General features: G+C 42.2%; 1 protein-coding gene across 1 annotated transcript in view; it reads right to left on the bottom strand.

Moving 5' to 3' along the window:
- LOC112466171 overlaps positions 1–16069 on the bottom strand; it is a gene marked incomplete at its 3' end in the record, with an annotated part of 85537 nt that extends 69468 nt beyond the window's left edge. The window contains exons 1-2 of the mRNA XM_025034105.1: positions 15645–16069; positions 11918–14030 (exon numbers count right to left, since the gene is read on the bottom strand). Coding sequence (XP_024889873.1) covers positions 11918–12011 — 94 coding nt within the window. The remainder of the gene's footprint in view (positions 1–11917; positions 14031–15644) is intronic.
- Between the last annotated feature and the right edge of the window lie 9499 nt (positions 16070–25568).

Below are 25568 nucleotides of genomic sequence, written 5' to 3'. Positions count from 1 at the left end.
AATTTGTCAACACGTCAAATCTGTAAATCATGATCCATCACGGCGTGGATCATAAATCAATGTACATGTCGTGTACCGTTTAAATCTGACAACGTTAATCTCTTAAATACATCGATGTATCTCTCCGAAATTAAGTTTCAGTTCGCTTCCGTCGACCAGCTGTGTGACTGATATTTGTTGAGGGTACGATATTATTCTCGACATCGTTGAGCGCAAATAATACATACCGAGTGCATCCCGATTCACATAAATATTAATAGCGTCGTTGAACAGTGAGACACGTAAAACACAGAAAATGACGCCGGTGGTTCGAGGAAGAGATTTGAATCTATTTCGCGTGACAGCAACGCGATATTTTGTATATCTACGCGAAAGGCGCATAAAGCATCAAGAGATTGCGCGAAATATTATTATCGATACTGCGATACACGTCGATGTATCATTAATGACATTAAAAACTTGGATGCGTTATACACGTTAATGGACACGTTGATTAGACATTCCAGTTGATGTTATCAGCTCCGAGAGAGAGAATTTTACAGTCGCGTCATATGTACACACACACACACACACACACACACACACACACACACACACACACACACACGACGGATTTTATGTGACTGATCGCAACACAACAACGGATAACATATGCAGAAAGTTTCGGGCTTGTCGCCAACTTACGTTTACAATTAATTCAGAGGATTCGTGATATCCGATGTGGTGTAAAAGCGACATGAAGTACGAGCATGTTAGAGCTGAGCGTACTTCGCAAAACAGCACTTACACGCGACATCATAATTAAGGAGTAAGAATAGCCGTGTTTCACCGCGAGGAACATATTTCTTTACAAGCGGGTATCACGAGTTTTTCTGAATTTTAAATTAGCAATCAGAGATTACGATCCCGACAATCGTTGTTTTTGCAACAAAACACAAACGAGACGCTCGTCACGATGTATAAAATGTTTCGCCCAGATACAAAATATTTTCTAGGAATAGCGGAGAAATTGAGCTCACAGTCAGGCAGCATAAAATGATTCTGCATCGCGTGAATTATTCAAGACAATATTCTCTGTAATGCGACGGAACGCATTTCCTGGGACGCGACGGAATTCAGGATTACTGCGAAGAACCGCAAAGAACCGTAAGTCTCTCATGAATCTCTTCGAGTGAGCACACGTCCTATGCTAACAATAAGTTCCGATTTTTCGACCTATCGACCATCATTATATAACGCACGCTATTGAATCGCTATTCAATCGCTAAATTAACGACACATGTCATATTATATAGACAAACGAATTCTCAAAATCGAGTTTTTAAAAAAATTCCTGTTTATGATCAAACGTCAAACTGTGCGCATCCGCGATCATTTTTATCAGAACATTCTATGACCCTGAACTTACGATAAGCATCATTGAGTCTGCAAACACAGCAACAAATCCTTCATCGATTCTTTTCAACGCAAAACATCGCGCGCGAACGTTACACTTTCGTTGTACACTTTTATCCTTCGGTTTTAGAGTCGAGTGCGTAAAAGTCAGCGGACGAGATTCTTCGAGCAGAGAAAGATTCTCGGAGAGAAATGTGCTCTCGCACGTGGCAAATATCAAACTTATCTGGAGATGTTTGAACACAGCCCCCGGGAAGTTTGTGCGCGGATTCGCAAATCTGGTGAAATTCAAATACTACGTTTTGATTACCCATAAAGTTCTTCGCCCGTCATCACTCGCGTACCTCAAATCCGCGCGCGCGTAAAATTCGTCGCGGCCCCGGATTCGAAATCGCTTTCAGCGGATGCAGTCAAGGATGGTTGCTGCCAATGTGGACAGAATCGAAAATTCGTACAAATCTCTGTTTTATCACGCCGCCGCCGCGCGCCGTCTATATATTAGGTATATAACGCACCGTGTAATTTTCTACGGAGCTTCAATTCGCGAATCTCTATGATACCACTATTTTCCGAGAATGCGAGAGATTAATTACTCAAATCGAGGACCGTCTGTAAAGTATTATCTCGCTCTCGCAGGGTCTGTTATCACGGGATGAGAAATGCTAATAAATGCCACTCTCGGCGCCCAAAATGGTGCTGGCACTGGCTGTTCGCTCGGAGTAAACTACGTTTCAAGGAAAGTTTGGCCAGGATCAGCGGGTGGCGCGACGGGAGGCGACCCGTTCCGAATTTTCCTTTCGTTTCGTAATTTATGCCTCGGATAAGACGCACTACGTCGCTTCACGGCAAAAAGGGATGACAGGCAGCGGTATTTTTAAAGCGCAACTCGGCTTAGAAATTCTCCCGGCTCACGTCTTCTATACCAAAAGCCTATATTAAAACTTTACGCCAGACCCGCGAAGACGAACGAGCGCGCGAGTTACTCATTACCCGCGATAAAGAAAAGCCTCGACTGTATCGCGGGCGCGCACGCCGTCATCATCAAACAAGAATATCTCGAAACTTTTCCGCGCGCCGCACATTGTGAATGCTCGATTTCGTGCGCCGTTTCCACTACCGTTTAATTAAAAAGAGATTCGCGGCGGCGGCGGGTCGTCGAAACACGAGAGAGAACACGTGGCTTTGGGGTTCCCGATACTCCCGCGGGATTACGGTTATACGCGCGTCGCGACTTGGCAAGCGTGTCTGTCAAAACGCTTTTTTCCACTTTTGTCCCCACGGCCTGGACCACGGATTGCAATTGCCGCGCGACGGCAATACCTCCATATACATTCCGGCACTTCATACTCGTCATCTGCTCCCGCACTTTCATTGTATTGGCCCGCGTTTCGATTATGTCCGTAGGCGGAAAGGTCTCGTATCGAAAAAAAATCTGTCGTGCAAGCTAGCATTTCAGAACGGTAGACATTATACCCTCGAAAAAGAGTTAGTACATGGTTCCGAGAGAATTTCTAGCATTAAATGTAACTGTCTAGATAAAAAATAACGGTTAATATTAAAATTCATAATTGGTAATTCGTGACAGAATTTTGCATCGGATAAAATTCTTACTACAAAATATCTGTGTCAGGATTTTTGTGAAAAATATGAGTGCAATTTTAAGAAGCTCTATGTAATATCGCAAAAATTGATATTAGAAAAGTATTCCTGTGGGAAATGTCGAAAAATGTCATCCCGGATTATGTTAATATTAATATTTTAGCACGTTGTTAACGTCACAATGCAAAGAAACGTGATAGGTGTAAAGATATGTTGGCATACCGACATCGAGCAAAGAATTCGGTTTGCCGCAAGTCACGTCACATCGCGTGCACTCCTTAATAGATCCATTGTACGCCCCCGCAGGATCACATCCCATGGAATTTTACTGCTCGCTATGACTCGTCGATATTTCGCGTTATCCTATATAGCATCGTACGATGGAATTAAAGCAAATAGAAGGAAAATACGAGCTCTTACAATCATAAATTAAAACGAAAAGATAACAACATTTAACAAATAAGAATTTTGGATCGATAACTATATATAAACAAAAATATTTGCGTTTATTTTATATATCTTTTTCATTAATTCGGATAAAAATCTGCTATTCTTCTCTGTGCTATTATTTTGCGCAACTAAATTATCCTTTTCCACAAGAAGACGGGTGAAATATCCAATAAAAAATATTGCAACTGCGAAACGTTTTTCAGATAAGTTATTTGTACCAATATTTTTTACGTGTTTATCAGTCATATCAGTCATAAAATAATATAAAATAAACTGCAATGCAAGCAAAATATTAAATAAACTACATCAAAGTTACAGTACTTTTTCGAAGCGTACCGTTGATAAAATAATATTGTAAATAATCATGTAATTGAAAATATCCAACAATGCATTACAATCATTTTCGTTGATGATACTTTTTGTTCTTTATTATATGTATTTGATGTCAAAATAATTGCGGCATTCATTATTAAAGTAGAAAAAAAATATATTATTAAATATATTTTCCATCTGACATTTATATCTAAATATCTAATAAACCGATATGAAAGGATTATCGGAAAGTGTATAATTCTGTATCGAACAGGTATTAATGAATGCCATGCGATCGATAGAAAAAACAACATGGATAACACAATGTGGCTTTATAATTCATAAAACATTTAAATCAAACGGCAAATCGTAGGAAAAGCAACGGACTCGCGCAACCGTCTAATTAATTGTCGTTATGAGAAAACTCCTTCGCATAAAAACGCTGAAAATTAATCGATTATGCGCTTTAATCGCGATATCGTTTTGAGAGATTGTGCCGACGTGCGAAATTCACGGCGGAGATTTTCTTAATCGGGAATTACTGGATAAGGCGTAACTAATAGTACGTCCGCGACAGGTTGTCGATAACGACGGCCACCAATGCTTAGCGAAGGACTTAGCGTTAATTAGCAATCGGACCACCCTTCCGCGCGACGGTCTCTCGCGATAAAAATGCGCGGACTCCTCCGTTCGCACAAAAACCATAAGACGAAACGCGCCGTGTCTCCGATACTAAACGGACCTCGTTGACCGACATTTAACGATTAACGGCGATCGTTACGATTTCAGCGAACCACGCTTGTTACAAGAAATGCCGATTACCGCGTCGTGCGCGATATAATTTATTTGCTCGCCTCTATATCGTGGAAGAGAACACGCGCAGAATAGTCTTCCGGCCGGCGACAAAAGATAATTACAAGTTGGACTGCACATGCCAATTATGAAACAACTCTGACCGCGAAGGTTAGCACAGTTCTGCAAATGATAGGGAAACAGCGGGAAATGCGAAGGAATCACGGCATAATTATAGATTTTAAAGGGGCAGTGTACGGGACCCGCCGCGAGCTTCCGCATCATAAATAATACAACTACTATCGTTGTTCGGCGTCATAAATGAGCCAAGCTTTTATGTTACACCGTAGTTGAGAATGGCCCTTGCGGTAATTACGGAGTTACAGGCCATTATAACGAAGGAAGCAAGAGGGGGTGGGAGGGCAGCACACAACGATGACGATAATAAATAATACCTGCACACACAACAGCGAGCGCCGAGCGTCACCTTCGCACCCCCCCCCCCCCCCCCCGCAAAATTAGATACATATTCCGCATTTGTACTTTATGTTACGTAATTAAATCAACAAATTCGAATAAAATTGAATTGTAGATATATTCGTGCAACGAATGTTGTTTCGTTTAAGAACGACAATCACATGCGAATAAGAATCAGGATGTTGTACAGAGGATATACTATCAATATTCTATTGTTTTTCGATGTATCTATTCAAATTCGCGTAGAAATTCGATTGCCACAGGGTCCATGCCGCAAGGGCCATTCTACGGTGCAATCTTCCATATATCCGATAAGCATACGCGCTGCACGAAAACGCGCTATTGAATGTTTGTGAAAAAGTTTTATTTACTGTGATGCGATCGCGGTAATCTAATAAAAGCATAACTCGGACTGTATGGAAGTACAATTTCGGATATTACGCGCAAACACGGCTGTTCACGGTAATAAACTGTAATGAACGCAATACGAAATTGCAATTGCGCCGAACGATATGGATCGATATACTTAAATCCGACTCTCGTGAAAAAAACATCAAAATAAAATCTGTTATTAAGCCTGCGTTTCTCGATTATATTTATGTCAGCCATTTCGAAGATTAGTAATAGAATTAGAAAAAGAGACGCGAAAATAGGACCAGTTTTACAGTTTTATATGTATCTCTTAAAGATTGAATATTGAAATATTATATTTCAGTATTTGTATAAAGAGCGCAGCGTGTTTCGCAAATTCATCGAAACATCCTGTGACCTCGATTTGCATCGCAGCTGCGAACCTGGGGGGGCAATGGATTGCGCGAATGAGTCATAAAGACGCACTGATCCTAATTAAACGATAATCCCGAACATAAAATACGCCCCGACCGAGGCAACGAACTTATACGTACAATAAATCGCGCGGCACGTTACTTCAAAGAAATTACCTTTAGAATTTCGCAAATTGCAGTCGAGATAACGACATTATGACCACCCGTAGCTATACAGTTACAACGGCCCGCTTTATAAGAGATGCATACACACGTACACACATAGCTAGATTTTAATTATTTTATCACCCAAATATTCACGATGATGAAGGCTACTGGGACAGAAATATGCGCGCCGTAAATTTGTCAATTACATAGACGAATTGCAATACGCGTTGATGTCATTTTCACAACTATATCATTTCGTGCAGTTTTTACAAAAGAATCTCGCGACGCACAGTGTATATTATACAACTCTTGTTAAAGTATCATTTCGTTGAAACAATTGTTTCTCTAGAAAAAATGATTAAATTGTAACAATTGCCTCGAAAAAGTTATTTGCGCTCGTACTTTTCGTTTTAACGCGTGGAAACAAAGTATTCCTAACGCGCTCTAATTTCTTGAACGTTGATTGACCCAGAATTAGAAAAACTATCGAAGCTATCGAATGTCCCACGGCATTCCATTGCTCGAGTCGTTTGCACGGTAACGTACCACCGATGCAGAACAGACGGTATTTGTCGCCGTTCTGGGATAACAGGTAGATTCGCGTATTTACGTAGAATCTCAGTAAATTTGTATGTGTGTGTGAGGCACTCAGCAGATACATTTACAATATAACACATCCAAATGCCAATAGAAATTCAAGGATTTCGGAGCTACCTCAAGCGTAACTTGATTATATGTTTCAAAATATGCGAGTCCCACGTGTAGAACTCGGAAAGTAACGTAGGAGCTTACAATAATCAAATTCCTGAGAAATATTTGATAACACAATAACGCAAATCATATTAAATGCGGAATAAACTATATATAGCTGTAATGGAATACGATAAGAACTTTCAATCTGCATATTTTACTCCGAATTTTACTCGGAGTTTAAACAATTTGACCTAGACTTAACAAAATAATGTCAAGATAAAAATACTTCTCTAGAAAAAAAAGCAGAATAATTAACGACAGCAGAAGAAATAACAGAAAGATAAAGATATCGATTGATAGGTCATTATGACTAAATGCGTTAATAATAAATTAATAACCGACATGAATAAAATCGTAGGAATTTGAAGATTATATGTTATCGCTTCACGAAAAGTAGACATATAACGCGACCTATGGATAAAAAACTCGACTCAATTAAGGTTCATCTATTTCGCTCGCAAGTCATTACTTCACGGTGCATTGTCTCACGAAGCAATCTTCTTTGAGACCAGCTCGCGATCGTTCACCAGAGCTACCTCAATCGATCCGTTTCGCGTATTTGATTTTCAGCATCCGCCATCATATTACCCGATTATCATTTCTTCGTCCCTGCACTTTGCACCCCAATATCTCGGTTGTCGCTTTTGCGGAACATTCTCGCCCGGAGTTAACCAAGCTTCCCTCGCGGAGCCATGGCATTGCGCATCCTGTCTATTTCTCCATGTGCGCCAGAAGGATGAGGGCGTCTAATCGTCCTCGAGAAATTCAATTTCGACGATGCCGATGGCCAGCCTAACTCCGAAAGACGCATTGGTATCCAGGTCAAAGACCTAACCTACCGCAGCCCTCTCTCGCGTACTTCGCTTCGACCAAAACTGCCAGGCCACGGCGACGACGATCGATATACTCGCGTTCCGAGAAGCTCTCCTTCCGCGCGAGTTCAAGAATCTCAAAACTTTCACATCGATTTTCCTCGATCGCGATAACGTGTCAGGCAGTCGTCACGATCCTGACCCAGGGTATACGACACCTTCGTGCAGCTGCGGATTAATTGCGCTCCGTGGTAAATCGTGCTCGTCGCAATCGGCTATGTCACACTTGGAGGGATATCGACCTTACAATACGCGGAACACTGAAAAATTATATTCGCACGCAACTTAGTTACGACAAGTTGTATAACTTAAAATCAAGTCATAACTTCTTCATATTAACGGGAAACGTTTTCATTATTACTTCGAAGCTTGAAATAAAAGTGGAATTTCGCGCAAAAAGTAACAGAGTTTTAAGATAAATGATATTTTCCATATACACAGCGTTTCAGGTCTTTTTAGCCAGTTCTTTCACTAAAATTCCTAATTAAAGAACTTTGAGAACTTAATCATATTTTTATTTCAAATTCATTTATCTTTAGCTGATTTGCTTCTGTTACAACCGTGATTCTGATGTTACGAATATTTAATTCCCGCAGCCGGCAGCGGAGCATCGTAAAATCGAATGCTCTATATATTATCAAAGATTATAGTCGCGACAGACGTCTAGCAAGACGCCATAATAACCCTTGATAACATCAAGGGTGAAAATAATTTCGCTCCGGCTGTCCGAGGTGGATGCATATCGACGTGCGTTTGACGTCGTGGATTAGACACCTTACGTAATAAAGTGCGAACTCGGCCGGCTTATTTACGCGCCGGGGCGCTAACTGCTGAGTATACGAAACGTCTTTTGCATTTTCAATGAAGTTGTCGGGTGCAACGCCTACGGAACACCGACGGCCAAGTGAGAACAACGACAGCGGGACAAATTATTCTAACGCACGCCACGTCCGTGCTTTAGACGTGCGATATAGTCGCGAAAATTGCAGAGACGACGATACACGCAATCAATATAAACGCGCCCGAATTACACACATCTAACGACGACGGTCGAAAATTTAATGCGGCGATATTTATCTTTTTCGTCATTCTCACTCTCCCGCGCGGTTGGCAAACTCTCGTTACCGAAATACAACATTTATTTCACCGCGCGGGATTGCGGCTAATTGCGAAATTAGTTTCGGATTTTCATACACCAGCACTACCGTTATCCAGTTTGTTCCAACGACCCAAAAGCCCAATTCATGACAAAATAAATTTATTCCGTGGCCGAATCCACGCCACGGGCAGGTACATATTCCGCTCGTCTAATTTCTGTCACTGACGAATTCCATTAACCGCTTTGAAACATTTAGAACGACCGAATTCTCGGACAAGGATCTTCCGGACGGAAAATCGATACCGCTGATTTCCATGGACGATATAGGTAGTGCACCCTCATCCTCGGATCGTGATCGACTTCGGTTTCCGTGCCGTCGTGCTCTTAACCAGCCAGCGGGACAGCGGTTACGCGACAGTAAATTCTTGCGTGGTTCGAGAATACGTAATTGGCCAATACACGAAGGGACGAGGTGGAAAAGGGAGTACGAGAGAGAGAAAAAAGGAGGCGGGAGGGAGGAGAGAGAGAAAGAGAGATGAGAGAGAGAGAGAGAGAGAGAGAGAGAGAGAGAAAGAGAGAGAGAGAGAGAGAGTATATAGAAATATGGATGGCGAGCTTTCCGACAAGGCGGTAATGTTGGACCGTAGCAAATGTAGCCGTTAATTGCAATTCCCATTTACACGAAAGTCGGACGTACGGATATGGCGCGTGTATGTAGGGAGCGTGTAACGCGTTCACACGACTACCGTGAGGATGCCAGTATACGTTAGCGGCGGCGCACGTGTTACGGGTGTACGTACTTATATACGTAGGTACGCCACATACCTTAGGTTTAATTCGCAGGGCGCGGTACCACTATCTCTTCCGTGCCACGACCTTTCTTCCACGCACGATTCATTTATCCCGTTCCCGCTGCCGTTGCCGAATACCATGGGCGTTACATTCGGTTGCGGGGCGCGCGATATTCCGTCCCGTAAGTGTCCATTAGGGCTGACGGGGTATTTCGCAGAAACGTTAATGCGGCAACGGCGACGGCGACGGCGATAGTAGATTTATACGAAAATCCGGAAGGATGTTAGGACCCGATGATGGTAGCTAGCATAGCGTGGCCGGGCGCGGTTTCCGCGTGCGTCCCGACGGTTTGACACGCATTAATTAATGGTCCCGCGCTATCTGGGTTACGCGTTGATTCATAATTAATCTATACGACGATAACGTAACATTTAATATTCGCATACGTCGCCGGTGCAGCCGCGCGGATGAAAAATGTGTATCGCATCGGTGAACGCGTCGCGCGTATAGCGTCATTATATGATACCCGTACCGAAAATCATCATCAATCTGTATCGTCGGTCGCACACTTTCTACCCTGTCGAACACGATGACGTTCTACACGCCCCCGATCAATCAGTAATGTCGGCAATCACGCGCGACGCTAAGTTAATACCGCTTGCCGTTGCCGTTACCCAGCATCACGATACACGATATTTCGCACCGTTCTTCCCACGTCGTAAGAATAGCGCCTCGCCGGCTAGCTCCACGTACCATCGGCAAGGAGATACAAATTGAAAAATGTGAACTCGACTCTCCGAGCTGCCGAGCTTGAGAACGCAGCTCGGAACGTACGCGCGGCGGGCGTGGCGTCTTCTTCTTCCACGAAGTAACATCCACTTTTACTCTGGCTTCTCCTTTATGCGTTCCGCTACCTGGGCAAACCAGGAGGAAGCGAAATAGGACATTGTAAAATTCTCCGAACGACCTTTGCACCGATTGCGGGATTTAAACGACTACCGCTCTGCCACGAGGACCTGCCGACTCTCTTCCGAGACGCGTTCTCCGAGTCGTATATTTCTCATTAACGAGTTAACGACACGCAAAACATCGAGAGAGCTCTCCTTCTCACTCCGCGTGCTTTTTCAATCGATATTAATTCCCGGATATCTCCTCAAAACGATATATGCCGAAAGGTACTTTCGCGCTTACGCCGAACGTGTTAATGAAAACTAAATACGTGTGTCTATTACCTCCTCTCTGCTTCCGTAGTACGAAATTAATTCAGAGATAATACGATCTTATTGTACTCACGCTCCTCAAAAAACTTACGAGGTTATACGGCTTGTAGAAATTCAATATGTACGAGGATATGAGAAAAATTACACAAAAAATAATGAAGACAAATTAATGGGTTTAAACATACAGCAACGTGTATATACGATATATAACGATATAAAGTTTATAAATGATATCCATGGCAGATTGATGAGACAGATTAATGGTTAAATACGACAATATGTAAATACATTAATGACATAAAGTACATATGAATATCATCCCTGGCAGATTGATAGAACAACGGGATACCGGTGTCACAGTTCGTTATTCCAACAGCTCGGAATTAATCCAAAAAGTCGAGACGATTCGCCGGGGAGAATAAATGCGCCGTATATAATTCTTTTATTTTTCGCCAACGAGATATTCGCGAATTTTCATTATCATTAAAACCGCACGTACGTTAAGAATTCAGACCATATATTTCCGCGTATTTGCGTTAGCGTGGAAAGTCCATCGCGAACGTTAATTAACGTTTTCACAATTTCCCATGCTATGAGTTTGCACCGGTCAACCCGGAAAGCCTTGCACAATCGAACTTTTGTAACGAGGCTTTCGATTTTATATACTAACGTTGCTTTGTCGGCGTTGCGGGCCAGGTCCAATTTTTTTCCATTTCCATTTGTTTGCAACTTTACACGTATTATTACCCCGCATACACAATTTCAAATATGCACAATGTTGATGCACACCCCTTCGCTATGCGTCGAAAACGATCGATATAACATTTATAGCCTATGCAGCGACCGGGAGTCAATGGCAGCATTTCTCCGCGAGACTATATTTACGAGCGGCGATCGAAAGGTTGAAGTAATTTTGATGTCACGTCTCGCGGCGCGGCGTTGAATAGCAGAGACACTGCAGTGTTTACCGGAAGTCTCTAGGTTCTATAGTCTCTCAAGTTCTTGCGCGTAGCCGCTATTTTCCTCGCACTAAAAATAAGTTATTTTCCTTCGCCGTATCGATACTTATTTTTACGCGGCCATATTTTTACATTCTTAGTATTATATAAGTTTAATAAAGATCGTGCGAACGACCTAAGACCTCTCCTAGTTTATCGAAGAAAGCATTCGACAACAACCGTGTACCGTGTATCCTCGAACTAGATAGGTCCGACGTGTACTCACCATAAAGTCCCCCCGCTGTGGCAGCCTTGAAGACAACCCATATGAGATAAGCATAGATTATCCGGCCGCCCTTCCACGCATCCATGATGCCCATGGCTTTTATCGATGCCCCTTTCAGAACCACTTCGACCCTAATCTAACTCAATTGACGTTGATTAGAATCGCTCACGCACTCCCTCGACTCACGTACACCTCCTCTCTCCTTCTTTTCCCCCCTCGTCCTGCCCACGGATCGTTTTAGGTGCCTAAATAGTGTCGCCGTACCGACGAATTCGTACGGACTTCCGATAGTCGAGTCCGATCCGAAACGAGTATCCCACGCCGCACATATCTCCCTCTCGGCCGAATCGTCGTCTCTCCCTCTCTGTTATTAGAGGATCAGATCCTCCGTCCGTGCGAACAGCGGACCGGTCCACAGCAACGCGAATTTTTACGGTACCGTGACAGGGCGCGATACCGCGTACATACAGGAAGTTTCGTTACACTTACGGATCAGACGTGTAACGACAAGCGTCGGGGGCACGAGATCGCGGGCACGCGATCTACCACTCGTGTTATACGTATATATTCGCGCACTGCTTGAGAGAATGAGAATGAGCAGGCGCGCGCGCGATATAAACGAAACCCGACGAGGGAGGAGTTACGAACAAGCGCGATATAACGGAGCCGACACTTTTCACATTCACTAGGTTTGTGTGCGTCGTGTTACGGGCGCACGGATACACCTAAGCGCACGATTGTACTTTAATCTCATTTTATTTAATTAATTTCAACCATTTGTTTTAAGCGTTCGTGGATTTTTTATATAGATTCCGTTTCTTCCTTATATTAAATTTTTTTTAGCCTCGAGTCTACGAGCTTGCTTACATCCGTGAACTCCGACCTTACGGAAGTAAGAGCGCTCGTTTCTTTTGATCGATTCGCGAGCTGAACCAGATCGTCGGGATGTACACTGATACGGGAACGGGCAATATCCGCGATATCGCGCGGAATCCGTAACCTAATACGGCGATCAGAGATTGGATGTGCGCCATTGACGATACGCTGCCGCGACCGTTCGTGCGACGCACGGATCGCTTCAATTATTATAAATGAATCGGCGGGAGCGAGAGATGCAACCGTTTTGCGCGGCGGGCTCTTTTTGGGATCTCTCAACCACGTCGTTCCGCCTCGCGTAATCGCGCGGTGGAATCAGCCCTCTGTGAAGAAGATTCCTCGGTATCGTTCAACGGAGCGGAACTAACGGCCGAACTTTCGCCGACGTTACGTCCGAAAGCATCACTCATAGGTAGAATCTTGCGCGGTCTTCCACGATGCACTTTGAAAATCCCCGCGAACTAACACTGCCAATTTTCCGGGCAAGCTGGCCCCCGAAGTCTCGTTCAACTTCAGAAAACCAAACACAAGGAACTTCTCTTCCACCACTCGCAAAAAATTCCCAAAATTTGCGCGCCAGAGACAGTCCAGCGTTCCCTCGAAACGTTCACGACATCTTGTTGGAAACGTTCCGTTCCTTTTCTCGTCGCTTTCTCCTCGCTCGAATCACAGAACTCGCCGAGTCTCGCAGGTATCTCCCAACCCCCTCAAAATTTCATTTCTCGCTTTGTTCAGGGCTAAAAAACGAGCGATTTGAAGTCGCCGTTGACCTCTCCCGGAAATCAATGCGAAAACCCTTGATCCGACGTCGACCTTCTTCTACATGACTGCCGAATCTCGATATTCCTGTGCCTCAAAGCAATCTTTCATGTGCTGTCTAACCATTTAAAAAAAAATTTCGCCGAAGTCACGCCGGAGTCCTCTCCGCGTCGAGCGTTTCTCGTTCTTTTGTGTCAATCTATAGATTCAGCGAAACATTTACGCATCGATCGTCCGTGCACTTGGGTACGTCCATCGTAATCGCGCCAGAGAGACCACTGACTGATCGCAAGTAAATCGGCCTTTGTTCCTTTCTTTGCGTTCCTCAGAAACGAATGGTGCCACCAGCTCGCGGCGCGTTAACATCCAAAGTTCAATCGCGGGCGAGCGTCGATACCTCGCGATACCGTGCGATCGCGGTATTTTAAACACACGTGATGCGAAGTCACGACGGATTACAGGCGTGTCGCGTGTATCACTGTAAAAGTAAAGCCGAGACTAGTCGATACGGAAAGTGGACTCGCGAGTTTGACTATACGGGTAAGAAGAGAACGAATGCAGGACGCGCTCTAAGGAGTAGGAAGAAGAAGATATGAAGGAAAGAGAGAGGAAAAGAGAAGAGGAGAAAAGAGACGAACGGGACGGAACGCGCAAGGCGGGAGAGACTGTGGGGTACACACATCCACGGCTGGTCGTCGAACCGGTTTCCTTCTAGAGATCGCAACCGGCCAATTGGAAATACCACTGACAACGAGTCCGTCGACCAGCCGTTTTACGATCTCGCCGATCGCCGCGGCCGGAGATCCAGATAAAACACGATCGCCGCGTCGCGCTGAACCGAGTCGAGTCGAGCCGAGCTGGATACGGTCCGACGGGCGTCGATCGCAGGGAGCCTGCTCTGCTGCCGGCAGAATCGCTAATGTGCCGGCGAGAGCAAGAATTTCCACGATGAATCGAGAACGAGTATACGCCGAGTTGACGTCAAGGAATGTTACAGATTCCTTTGCCGCCTGAGCTTGTTAGACCAGAACTCCGTGGATTTTAATAGATTAGCTAGAGGGATATATATACGAGTTGCTCTTTAGTTCAGAAAGAAACGATGCGATGTAGTTTGCTTTTTATTCAACTACCGTTATACCGCGTAATTATTAATAAATTGTAAAAAAAGCTCGGAAGTATATCACACAAAGTGAGAAGGATCTTATACAAAATGCAACAGTTCTCTCTCGGATTCTTTACGCTTTCAGAATCCAATAATCAAATTCTGCTCGCTGGTCCGCCGAAACTGCCACTCACGCCGGCTGCGCGATTTTTCAACATTCGACACGATACAGAACTCGCGCGCGGATTTCGCGCGCATTTATTTTTACTTCCACCCCGACGAGCACATGCAAATACGCGCGGGCATGCAGAAATATTGTGTTGCGTCAGACTGCGATTAACGACTGCTACGTAAGCAGTAATACGTGTATTATTGATGCGGCAAGTATTGTCGATTGATTAATAAACATGGCTTTGCGGGGAAAACGATTATTAATTTATAACCCCCGCGGGAAGACGACAAGAAACCAATTACGTCCGCTGAATTTTTCCACGCTCCGGGATACGTTTTCCGAACTGGCGAAATAAAATTAATCGGCCGCGCGCGCGCGCGCGAGTTTTTTGCGCTATCGAGAGGAAAGGAATGTACCGTCGGCGAAGCTCGAAGATGTATACCTTAAGTCATAACCGACGAAGTCGATATATAGAGATACTCGACAACTCCGGTTCTTACGGAGGCGCGGGTACGAGGCAATGAGCGGCGATGCACAATACGCAACAAGAACGGTAATCCGACTAACTTTTAAGTGACACTCCGCTCTTTTGCTCTAAATTGGCTCTGAGCAATTACGCTCCGAGAACTCCTTAATGAAACCGGGAGTGGGAATGCACGGAGAACTATTGAAATACAAACGTCGATTAAGCAATAGGACTATTTAAGTGCATCTCGCTCTCGACCTACAATCGATCAAGATCAAGAGGGCTGACCCGGTTCGGCTCGACCGTCAATGAACGTACTCTCAGCATAAATTCCCTTCGTCTTCGACCGTACGTTTATTCTCAGCCATTGTCCGGTCATCGGGACATTCAAGTGGGAAAAGAAACGATAAAAACATTGGAGAATGAAAAATGTAAGCGTGATCCTCGGGACGAGCTATCGTATTCCTTCCGGACGGCAATCGACGTAACTCTCCGCGCTCGAGAAGGACGCTCGACGTCCCGTGATCGTCACAGTGATAAGAAGCATCTTATCATGGCGTCATGTATCATATTTTTCTCGAATTTATTGTTCCCCCACATGCCCCCCCTTATGGATACTCCAATCCCTCCTCTCCGACAGTTCTCGTCGCACTGGACCCTAAGACGACCGTTCGCGCCGCTCGGTATATTAGGATCGCTGACGGACGGACAGACGCGCGAGATCGGTAGAGGATACCGGAGACACGGAGGACGCCGCGACGCTGCGCGTCCCGCAGAATCACGATCCGCACTGGTACGCCATCGAGCGTTAGAGAAACTTCAGCAACCCTCCGACACATCCCGGCTCCCCACTCTTTCACTCACCGACCGAGTCGTATACACGTGCGGGGGCACACGCCTGTGTGGGTAAATTCGTACGTGCCACGCGTGGGCGTGTGCGTAGCCCCATCCGTTCGTGTACGAGCGACAGGAATACCCACACCGACGTAGACGCCATTCCAACGACGGTTCTCCAGCGATAGACTTCGCGCGCGCACACAGGGTTGGTCGAGGGGTATACGATCGGGTGCGCGAGCGCACCAGGGGCTAGCTCCCTTCCTCCATCGCTACCCTCCGCACCGCCACCACTACCGGCACATCGACACGCTTTCCGTCTTTCTCTCAAGCCCGACCGAACTGCGCGCGACCATCCCTTTTGCGCGCGCGGTGTTTTCTCCCTCATACCTTCTCTATCTACCTTTTTCCTCCTTTTTTGTTCTTCGGGGAGAAGGACCTGCATGTGCCACATGACAATTTCGGATGAAAACATCGTAGAGTGGCTACTAATCCGTTCAACGGATGGGGGGAGGGGATTCGGCAAGTAGCGGAGACCTGCTATCGGGCCGGTAACAAGCACGCAAACATCCTCAGGTTGAAAAGGCGACTCTAAACGACGTAGCTCTCCGGATATTTGAAACCGAGAAGAAAGCCGTCTCTTCGACTTAGTCGGCGCGAAGTCGGTGAGCGACGACACCGGTGGTCGCCATCAGTATTCCGCGGCTGATTATCTACCGATGAGAATAAACGCGGGCGACAGTGATAAATTGATAATGACACGTCGACTCTTGAACCGCGATGCGCACGGGCCATGTATCCCATGAGGTCGGGAATTACGCGGGCAAGACTTTACATCCGAGCGGAATAACAAGCGCAATAACGATAATAATAAATCAAATTTATCGCGCGACAAAGGCGAAGAATTTGTTAACTGAAGAGACAAAAAGCGAGAGAGAGAGAGAGAGAGAGAAAGAGAGAGAGAGGAGAGAGAACGAGAGATGGCGAGGGGAAGAAGAAACGTAGGGAAATAAATCGTTCTCTCGCGGAACGTAGCAGCGGGCCTGGCTAACCGGTTACGATACGGGAAGCGCGGGATGTGCGCCGTGGTCGCGCATGCTGCTGGCACGGCGAATAAAACGAGAATAATTCGAGCGCTATTGGATAACGTATCGCGATGCCGAGATGGAGAACGAAGAGCGCGTACAGCCCGCGCTCCATAGCGCGAGCCGTAGCTAGGAAATTGGAACTCTGGCTCGTCCACGGGAGTCGGAGCGAGGTCACGCTAGGGCCACCTAATCCAATGTTTTACAGGTTTACTGATTGCGGTAGAGTGCTGTACGACGCGACGCGGCCCTCGAGAGAGAGACAGGCGGGGACCCCCCGACCCTTTCCGACCTCGCTTCGATCTCATCCCGTTTCATTCACCCTCCTCGGTGGCATCCTACCTGCATCATCCCCCCTCCCCCTCGTACCCATCTTCATCGTTCTGTCTCGCGCGCGGACGCTGCCCTAATTCTTCGACAAATAAACGCATCATTGGGCAGCCGTAGATTTACCAATCAAACCGATGCCTGCTTCCATACAGGACAGCGGAAACTCGATGCGGAAGCCGTGCGGAAGCCCGCACACGATTCGGAATAGCAATGAAAACAGACTTTTAAATCTGCCCGTATCTCGCTCGACATCCTCTACGTCTCGCCGTGATTCCCGATCGCCCGGATCTTTTTGGTCGGTCAACGTTCCATTAGTGGACTCTACGATACGACCTGGGGATTCTCTTTTTCAATGAACTCATTAACATAAAGACACACACACCTAATGCGTTACTGATTCAAATGCAAATTTGCATTGCTCAAGAAGCGAAATTGAAGTCAAAGAATTCTTTATCGAGTTTTTTTACAGAAATCGAAATAAGAACGGTCGATAGTAATGGAATAGCTAACAAATAATTAATCCGATATTATTGATATTATCGAAATTCTTAATTAAATATCACGTGATGGATATTACATTGTGTAGTAATATTCTTCGCATCTGATGAAATATTATAAAGATACGTTTTTCTATGTTCATAGATTGGAATACTTCGTTATTTTCTTAAATGCATCGCGTCGTCGCGTCTGCCATTGATCCCGTAACTTCTAATTCAAGAAAAGCAATATATTGCTTTAGTCGTTATCTCTCTTTCTTTCTCTCTGCCTTTTGCTCTCGCGCACCGAACGATATTCCCTTCCATCAAACGCTCCACTGCGTACGCGGAACATCTCGCATCAAAGATTATTAACGAACGCCATCGGTGAAAGAGACGCGCTTCGTTAAACCCATCGTGTTCATTAATCCGATCGCGAGGGAGGTACGTGCGAGAGTTTATAATAAAACTCTTCTCCCGACAGGAGAAGCGGGGACTTCCATACAGGATAAGTGGCGGAATCTCGTTTCTATAAATTGAAAGTATCGAAAAAAGTGGAACAACGCGGGAACGCAAAAAGAAGAGAACGATAATGGCCGCTTCTTGCATCGCGCTGAACGCTGCGTTAAGTTCGCGGGTAGACGGGTGGCGGATAGATGGGATGGATAGATGGAGAGATGGATAGATGGATGGATGAATGGATGGCCGGACGGACGGCCTGGACGGACGGACGAATGTCCTTGCGCTATCGATTACAAGGATGGCTTGCGCGACAGACAAGGAAAGAGCGGTAAAGTGATGCAGACAAATGGTAATGTCATTACTTTTATCTACGGTGGTGACGAAATACAGGCCGAGAAACGCGAGTACTTCGTACAGGTCCAGAATGAAAGGGAGGAAATTATAACGCGCAGACACGAGGACGAGAATACGTGAAACCAATGTAATTATATAGGTATAACATAATTGATGTTAGAAGATTACATTTAATTAGAATATCGGATTGTATCGAATTTCCATAAATAATTTCCCATTGCACTTCTGAATAATCGCTTTTAATGGCGAATATATATTTAGGAAAGGTTAACTTATATTCTTGGTGAATTTTTTCTTTTCGAAAGAAATTTGATTTATAAATACGTAACGAGTGTTTATTTATTTCGGGTAATTACGGGCCATTTTTGCAACGAGGCAGGTATTAATGCTATGTTCATTTTAAAGGAGAAGAACTAGAGTTGTATATCATTTTGATGTCTCGCGGTTTCTCCTGATATGCAAAAATGATAGATCCCAGTGCGGCGGTTTACCCAAAGGGCAAAGAATAATATGCGGTTGGAATATATTATGAGCCGCGAAAAAAGCTTATAAAGCAAATCGTAAAAGACTCCATTGAATAACCTGCGAGAAGTCTCAAATAAACCACTTATAGTTATTATCAATTTATAAAACGTTCACCATATGCTCGTTATTATAACGATGGCACACACAATACATCGGTAATAAATTTTCACCATTGTTAAAATATATAATCTTTCTCTAAAGCTTATTTTAAATGATCTATACTTTGCGTCAAAATTCAGGATAGAATTTTACTTATATAATACTTACATATATTTTGTAGTATATATGTGCATATATATGCTCGAACATATATCTTAAATATATGTGCATTATGATGCTTTAAATTGTCTAAATGTTTTTACAGAGCATAAAATTATAGGTAATTAATATCTTGTCACGAATTATAGATTATCTAAAGTCGATTTTTCAAATGCTAATATAATAATGATTTCTATTATAAATGCTGAATTCTTCTTTTTTTACATTCTTTAAATAAACAATTCTATTATTTCGTCTGCATCACGTATTGGTTTTCTTGATCTATCTGGCGAGATAATTATACAACTTATGAATAATTGATTACACAAATTATCACGAACAGAATCGAGGTCCTCTACATTAATAATTGATATCGAGTATACGATTTGTATCACCTAATTGGATATGTTAATCGTATTTAGCCAACTGCATGAATATTGAAAAGACTACATTCGGTTAATGACACGTTTACATCGTTATTTATTTACGCGTTGTATTAAAAAGCCTGACGTTAATAATATGTCCGGAAGAGCAACGGTTTATTAATGCCCGTATAATGGGAGGCCGCCGCCGTGTACACACGCGTACACATTGGCTGTCTATAAATTATTTATAAAATTAACCGCATCGGTCCGTGTAGCGATCTCCTAAAATCCCCATGACGCGAGCGTTTCAGAGGATGTTGGGATCTCCAGATCTGCTCCCGACCGGAAGCACGTCCTAAGACGATCGTCGCCCATGTACCGGGGCCGGATTAGGTTATTTAGGTTCCCCTCATAAACGTGAAACCAATTCATCCCCTTTTGCTATACAGCACGCTGTCTAACCGTAAAACACAGTTTTTCACTATAAATTATTTCTTATGCATAATATCCGTGGAGGAATAAACGCAAGATTTTAAATAACATCGCATATTCAGGAATCAGTAAAAGTTATTATGGAAATACCATATTCAATCAAATAACTATATGCTTCTTTTCATTAAATTTTTATATCCAAATCTGAACGCGTGAATGTGTGGTCTATATATGAAAGAAACATTGCTGCAATTTTATCATTTTAAATTTTAAAAGACAAAATTTCTTTCTGAAAACATCTTTCTAAAAACTGCAACAGTTAGGTCGTTTTTATGAACAAGAAAGATAAAATTTAAAGTGATCAGCAGTTGCAAATATTCCTGTGCATAAAACTATTTTTAAAATATATCGAGTAACGCAAAATTTAAACAAGAGGTTAAATTTGTTTGCTCATTAGCGGGATACAGTTCATCCCTTATCGTTAACGAGGAAGTCATAGTATGTTCGTGCGTTGATTGGCAGTGCAACGAATTCGTTTATTGATTTGTTCAGCTTGCACTCCCAATATCAATATCGATATTTAATTGCGTCAATTATTTTATGCGGCATTCAGTTTGCGCAAAGGCGTGCAAAATTTTTTTTTTTTCTTTGTTTCTCAAACCTCTCACAAATTCCGGTTTGTTGATCACGCATTCGTTAATGAGCGGGTAAAACATAAAATGCCGAATCGTTATTTGTTGTCCGCGCGCACAGTTTTTTTCCTCCTGGTAGCAACAAGCATATCCTCGAGCAAAACAATTTATTCGCGCACGTAAAATAAAATGGACAATCCGTGGGTTTGGACGCCGCGAAACGCGGATACTTGCACCGATGTGCCCAGCTACAAATAGTTTTTCATCACCGCATTCTACACGACAGACCACTACGATAATATACGCGACTTCAAAATCAATATAAAAAATTTGCACGTAGCTTTTAATCGTTGCTGGAGGGAAGAGCTTTCGCTTGTTATATCGCGAAAACTCTTCCGCTCGTAACAACAGCTTTCCTTGTGACAGTTGTGACTTCCGCTCTTTCGCTCGTTGTCATGTGTCTCGGTGTTCTATATCAAAATTCATTATTTTCTTCCGTTTTCCTCTATGTCGACTGTTTTTAATTTATATACAAAAGTATACTTAACATATTGGCAATGGATAATTGGGCGTTCGATAGATTCTCTGCATCAATAACATCGTACCATTTTGGCGCAACAAATAGACGGGCAATTACCGATGCACCGATGCATTGAAACCTAACAAGAACCGGCCGGGGCCGATTCGTATTGCCAATTCATTCGCTCGTGGAGCTTCGCTCGTACGAATGGACGAATGAACGAATGAACGAACGAACGAGAGATCGGAGAGAAAGGTCGGCCAAGGGGTTCTCCGAAGCTATGTAAACTGCGGAAACGTGCAAATAAGTAACCCACAGCTCTCGCGCGGAGGTAGCGGCCGGGGGCTTCGCTCTCCAATAAATTGTTCTCAGGTCGGAGGTTAGCGCTATTTCGAAGGATGAATGTGCACTAATATGCGCGCGTGAATAACTCGGCGAAAGTTTTCCGTGCGCCGTGGGAAAAATTTTCTCGTAAACGCCCGGCCCGATCCGGGAGGAGGTTAGCAGATGAAGTACTACTGACGAAACGTTATGAGTCTCTCCGGAGAACGGATTTTCGAAACGGAAAGTTACTCTCTACCTATTGAAAATATACCTTTGCGTCATAATTCAGTATAACGTTTATTACTATATCATCTGCTAATCCTTTCAATTATTTTACAGAAAAAGAATTTTACTCAATTTTGCAAATAAATATGAAGTAGGTACGGAACGGAAGATATAAGACGGCAAAAATAATAATTTGGAAAATTATTTAATTTTCTCGGCAATGAACAAAATTCTTTAATTTTTTTGTTTTTTTTCTATTTTTAATTATATATTTTTTTCATTTAGATTTTATTACAAATGAGAACAAATATTTATATGCTATAATCGTTTAAATGGGACAAATATTAATTTGGATAAAATAAAATAATAGAAAATATTACATCATGTATATAAATATAAAATAAAAGATGTTTTGAAAATTGCGCATTCGATACGTATCTCTCTAACAACTTTAAAATATAATTTCAGTTATTTTGAAACTCAATATGCCATGATAACACAATAAAGTCGAGAGGATTAATACAATTATAAATAATATAATGATACTGTTGAATTCGCGATTTTATGTTTGCAGGAGCAGTATAAATTGAGTTTGGATTTTGCAGTTAATTGAATCGTTCCCATAAGTTATCGCGGATTATATAGATGGATATGTGCATCGTAATCTCATAAAAATTTGTCAACGTGGAACAGCGGAAAGATCACGATATTTTCCTCGCTCGTAATGGTTAACGATGTCTGGCGAGGCAACAAAACGCCGCGTAATCTAGGGGACAATACGATCGAGTAAAATTTAATTTCGCGAAAGAGAATTCTTCCCGCCGACGCGTCGGCGTCGCGCCGTTGCGCGCTACATGGCGAAGGGTCGGCGAACGGAAGCGCAGATCTAAGAAGATAAAGGGTGTTCCCGTTGAAAGCGATGTTTGAAACGTAGTTAATAAAATCGCATGAATATTCAACGTCGCGGAAATCGAAGTCCCGCGGGATCGAAACAAAAAGGTCAACGCATATTTGCCGTTACAAGCTCTCCTACCGCCCCGGAAAATTGAACTTTCTGAATCCGCATGGATCATTTTTTGCCCGCTTCGCCCGTGGGGCGATTCTCAAATTGGACTTTCGCGATGAAATTTTTCCACCACGCCGAGAAGCCAGCCCCATGATCGCTTTCATAAATATCGCTCTCAACGGCAGATTTTCTCTAAATTGCGCTAATAAATTCACGGCAAAATTAAATAATGCGAGAAATAAATTCCCAATTAATGATCGCTTGTAATTAATTCCTTGTAACTAATCTATACTTATATTCGAAGATAACATCAAGAATTATTATACTATGAACACAGAATCAATACTCACTTGTAAACCTTGTTTGAGAGTCGATTATTTTTAATAAAGTGAAGTTAATACCGGGCACTGAAAATATAACGTGGTTATTGATAAGTAACTCAAGTCTTTAGTTACTGTTCATTAGCCGTACTCTATAGTTCACATCTCGCAAGTAATTCAACTGTGACATTAATGTAATTTTATCGATCGACTGCTTTTAACATGTTTTGACTAATTGATGTAATTTTTCTACCACGGTTCCAATTTCAACCTTCATGTTCTCTCGATTTATACACCTATAATCATGTAATCAAATTACACACTAACCTTCTTACTATTTCGAAACTCATTTCATTTAAGGCTTTTTGTCCACCCAATTATGAAGCATCTATCTATATGGTTTAACGGAGAGCATGAGAAATAACTTTGATTTATCTTTTTTTACATCGCTGAAGATGGCTCAAAACGGAATCGAAACATCCGTATTATCATACATTATTAATTACAATAAAATATATTCTGATTGCTCACGCACCAACAACCGCTTTGTACTCTCAATACCCTGCAGTATTAACTCTATTTTGTACTTTGATTTTATTATTGAGAGTCCTTTGTTAATTTTTCTTTTTATTCGATCACATTTGTCACGTCTCCCCTCGTGTGCTTCATTAATATATTTCCATTTTTTTAATACATATATTTTTTTATATGTTCCAGCGTTACAAAATAATATTTAAAAATTAAATTTTACTCAATGGTATTGTCCTCTAGATTACGCAGCGCATTGTTTAAAATTTTTCCACAGTATATGATTTATATTAAATATAAATATGATGTATTGAATATTGCAATGTATAAGCGAAACATAATAAAACATTATATAATTTATTATACATTTTACACACCGAATCAATCGAATGTTTTTCAATAAATTTCAAATGTTTTTGAAACCAAATCAGACGTATTATAATCAATTAAATATTTTTATGCTGCAAAATATGAATATCGAAATTTCTGATTCAGGTTAGACTCAGTTAAGTATATTGTTTGCAACCGACATTAATTCGCTACCGATTTACACGGGATCGTTTGACATGAGAGGTAATGGGTGGTAACAATGACGTGTCAAAAGTGTCGAATTATAAATTAACCGACGGGATCGTAAGCTGAAAGAAACTTCAGTCCGTTACTCATTGGAACGTTCAATATTCAATATACCGGTCGGTGACGTTCAGCGAAACATTGACATCAGATCAGAATAATGGGCCTTCCAAATAATAAATTTTATTTCTATTTATTGTCAATGTGAATTTTTCATGTTCTCTATACATATCTTTACGAAATGTATTCAAGAGATTATCGGAATTATATTTTATAAATATTAAGAATTTTATGTTATACACTAAAAGTATTTTCTCATTAGTGCATATCTCTGACATAAAATTGATACCTAAACTCTGAGAAAATCCATCCGAAAAATTCTTTTGTTTCGATACGACAAAATATTTATCGGATATCATACCATTTTATTTTCGTGGTATAAAATCAAATTATCAAGACGGATGAGTTATAAGAGATTAAGGTAAAATTAGTTTATATTGTATGAATAAATATAAATAATAATTATTATCATTAGCGCGTTCTTTTTAATAAATTAATATTATGGCAAATACATTTTGTCCTATATTTATCATAGATGTATTTTCAAAATATCTCTAATTGTGAATATTGGAACTTTTTCTACTAACATACGTAATATTTAATTCGAGGAAGAGATGTGAAGATTAAATGCAGACCACAAATTTTATTAAAATGATATTTGAAAAAAGAAAGAAAAAATAAATTAGCATCAACAATATTTACAATTTTTACATTACGTAATGTTACATAATGAGCTCAATTTTATAATAATTTCTGTAACAAATGCATCCATAATCGATACACGATTGTATCTAGGATTCAATATTGATCTTAATCTGTTTAAACCCATCCATTTTGAAGTAATGGATCTATGTTATATTTATATGTTACTGTTAACTTGATAAACATGTAAATCTAAATCCATTATATCTCATCCAATTATTATAGATCCATTATCTTAATTGAAAATAAAAGATAGTTTGTCACT

This window comes from Temnothorax curvispinosus, unplaced genomic scaffold, assembly GCF_003070985.1.
Source record: "Temnothorax curvispinosus isolate PA1 unplaced genomic scaffold, ASM307098v1 QBEX01015974.1, whole genome shotgun sequence".
Taxonomy (NCBI): domain Eukaryota; kingdom Metazoa; phylum Arthropoda; class Insecta; order Hymenoptera; family Formicidae; genus Temnothorax; species Temnothorax curvispinosus.
Note: the sequence above shows the minus strand (reverse complement) of the source record. Positions and strands in the feature narration are given on the sequence as shown.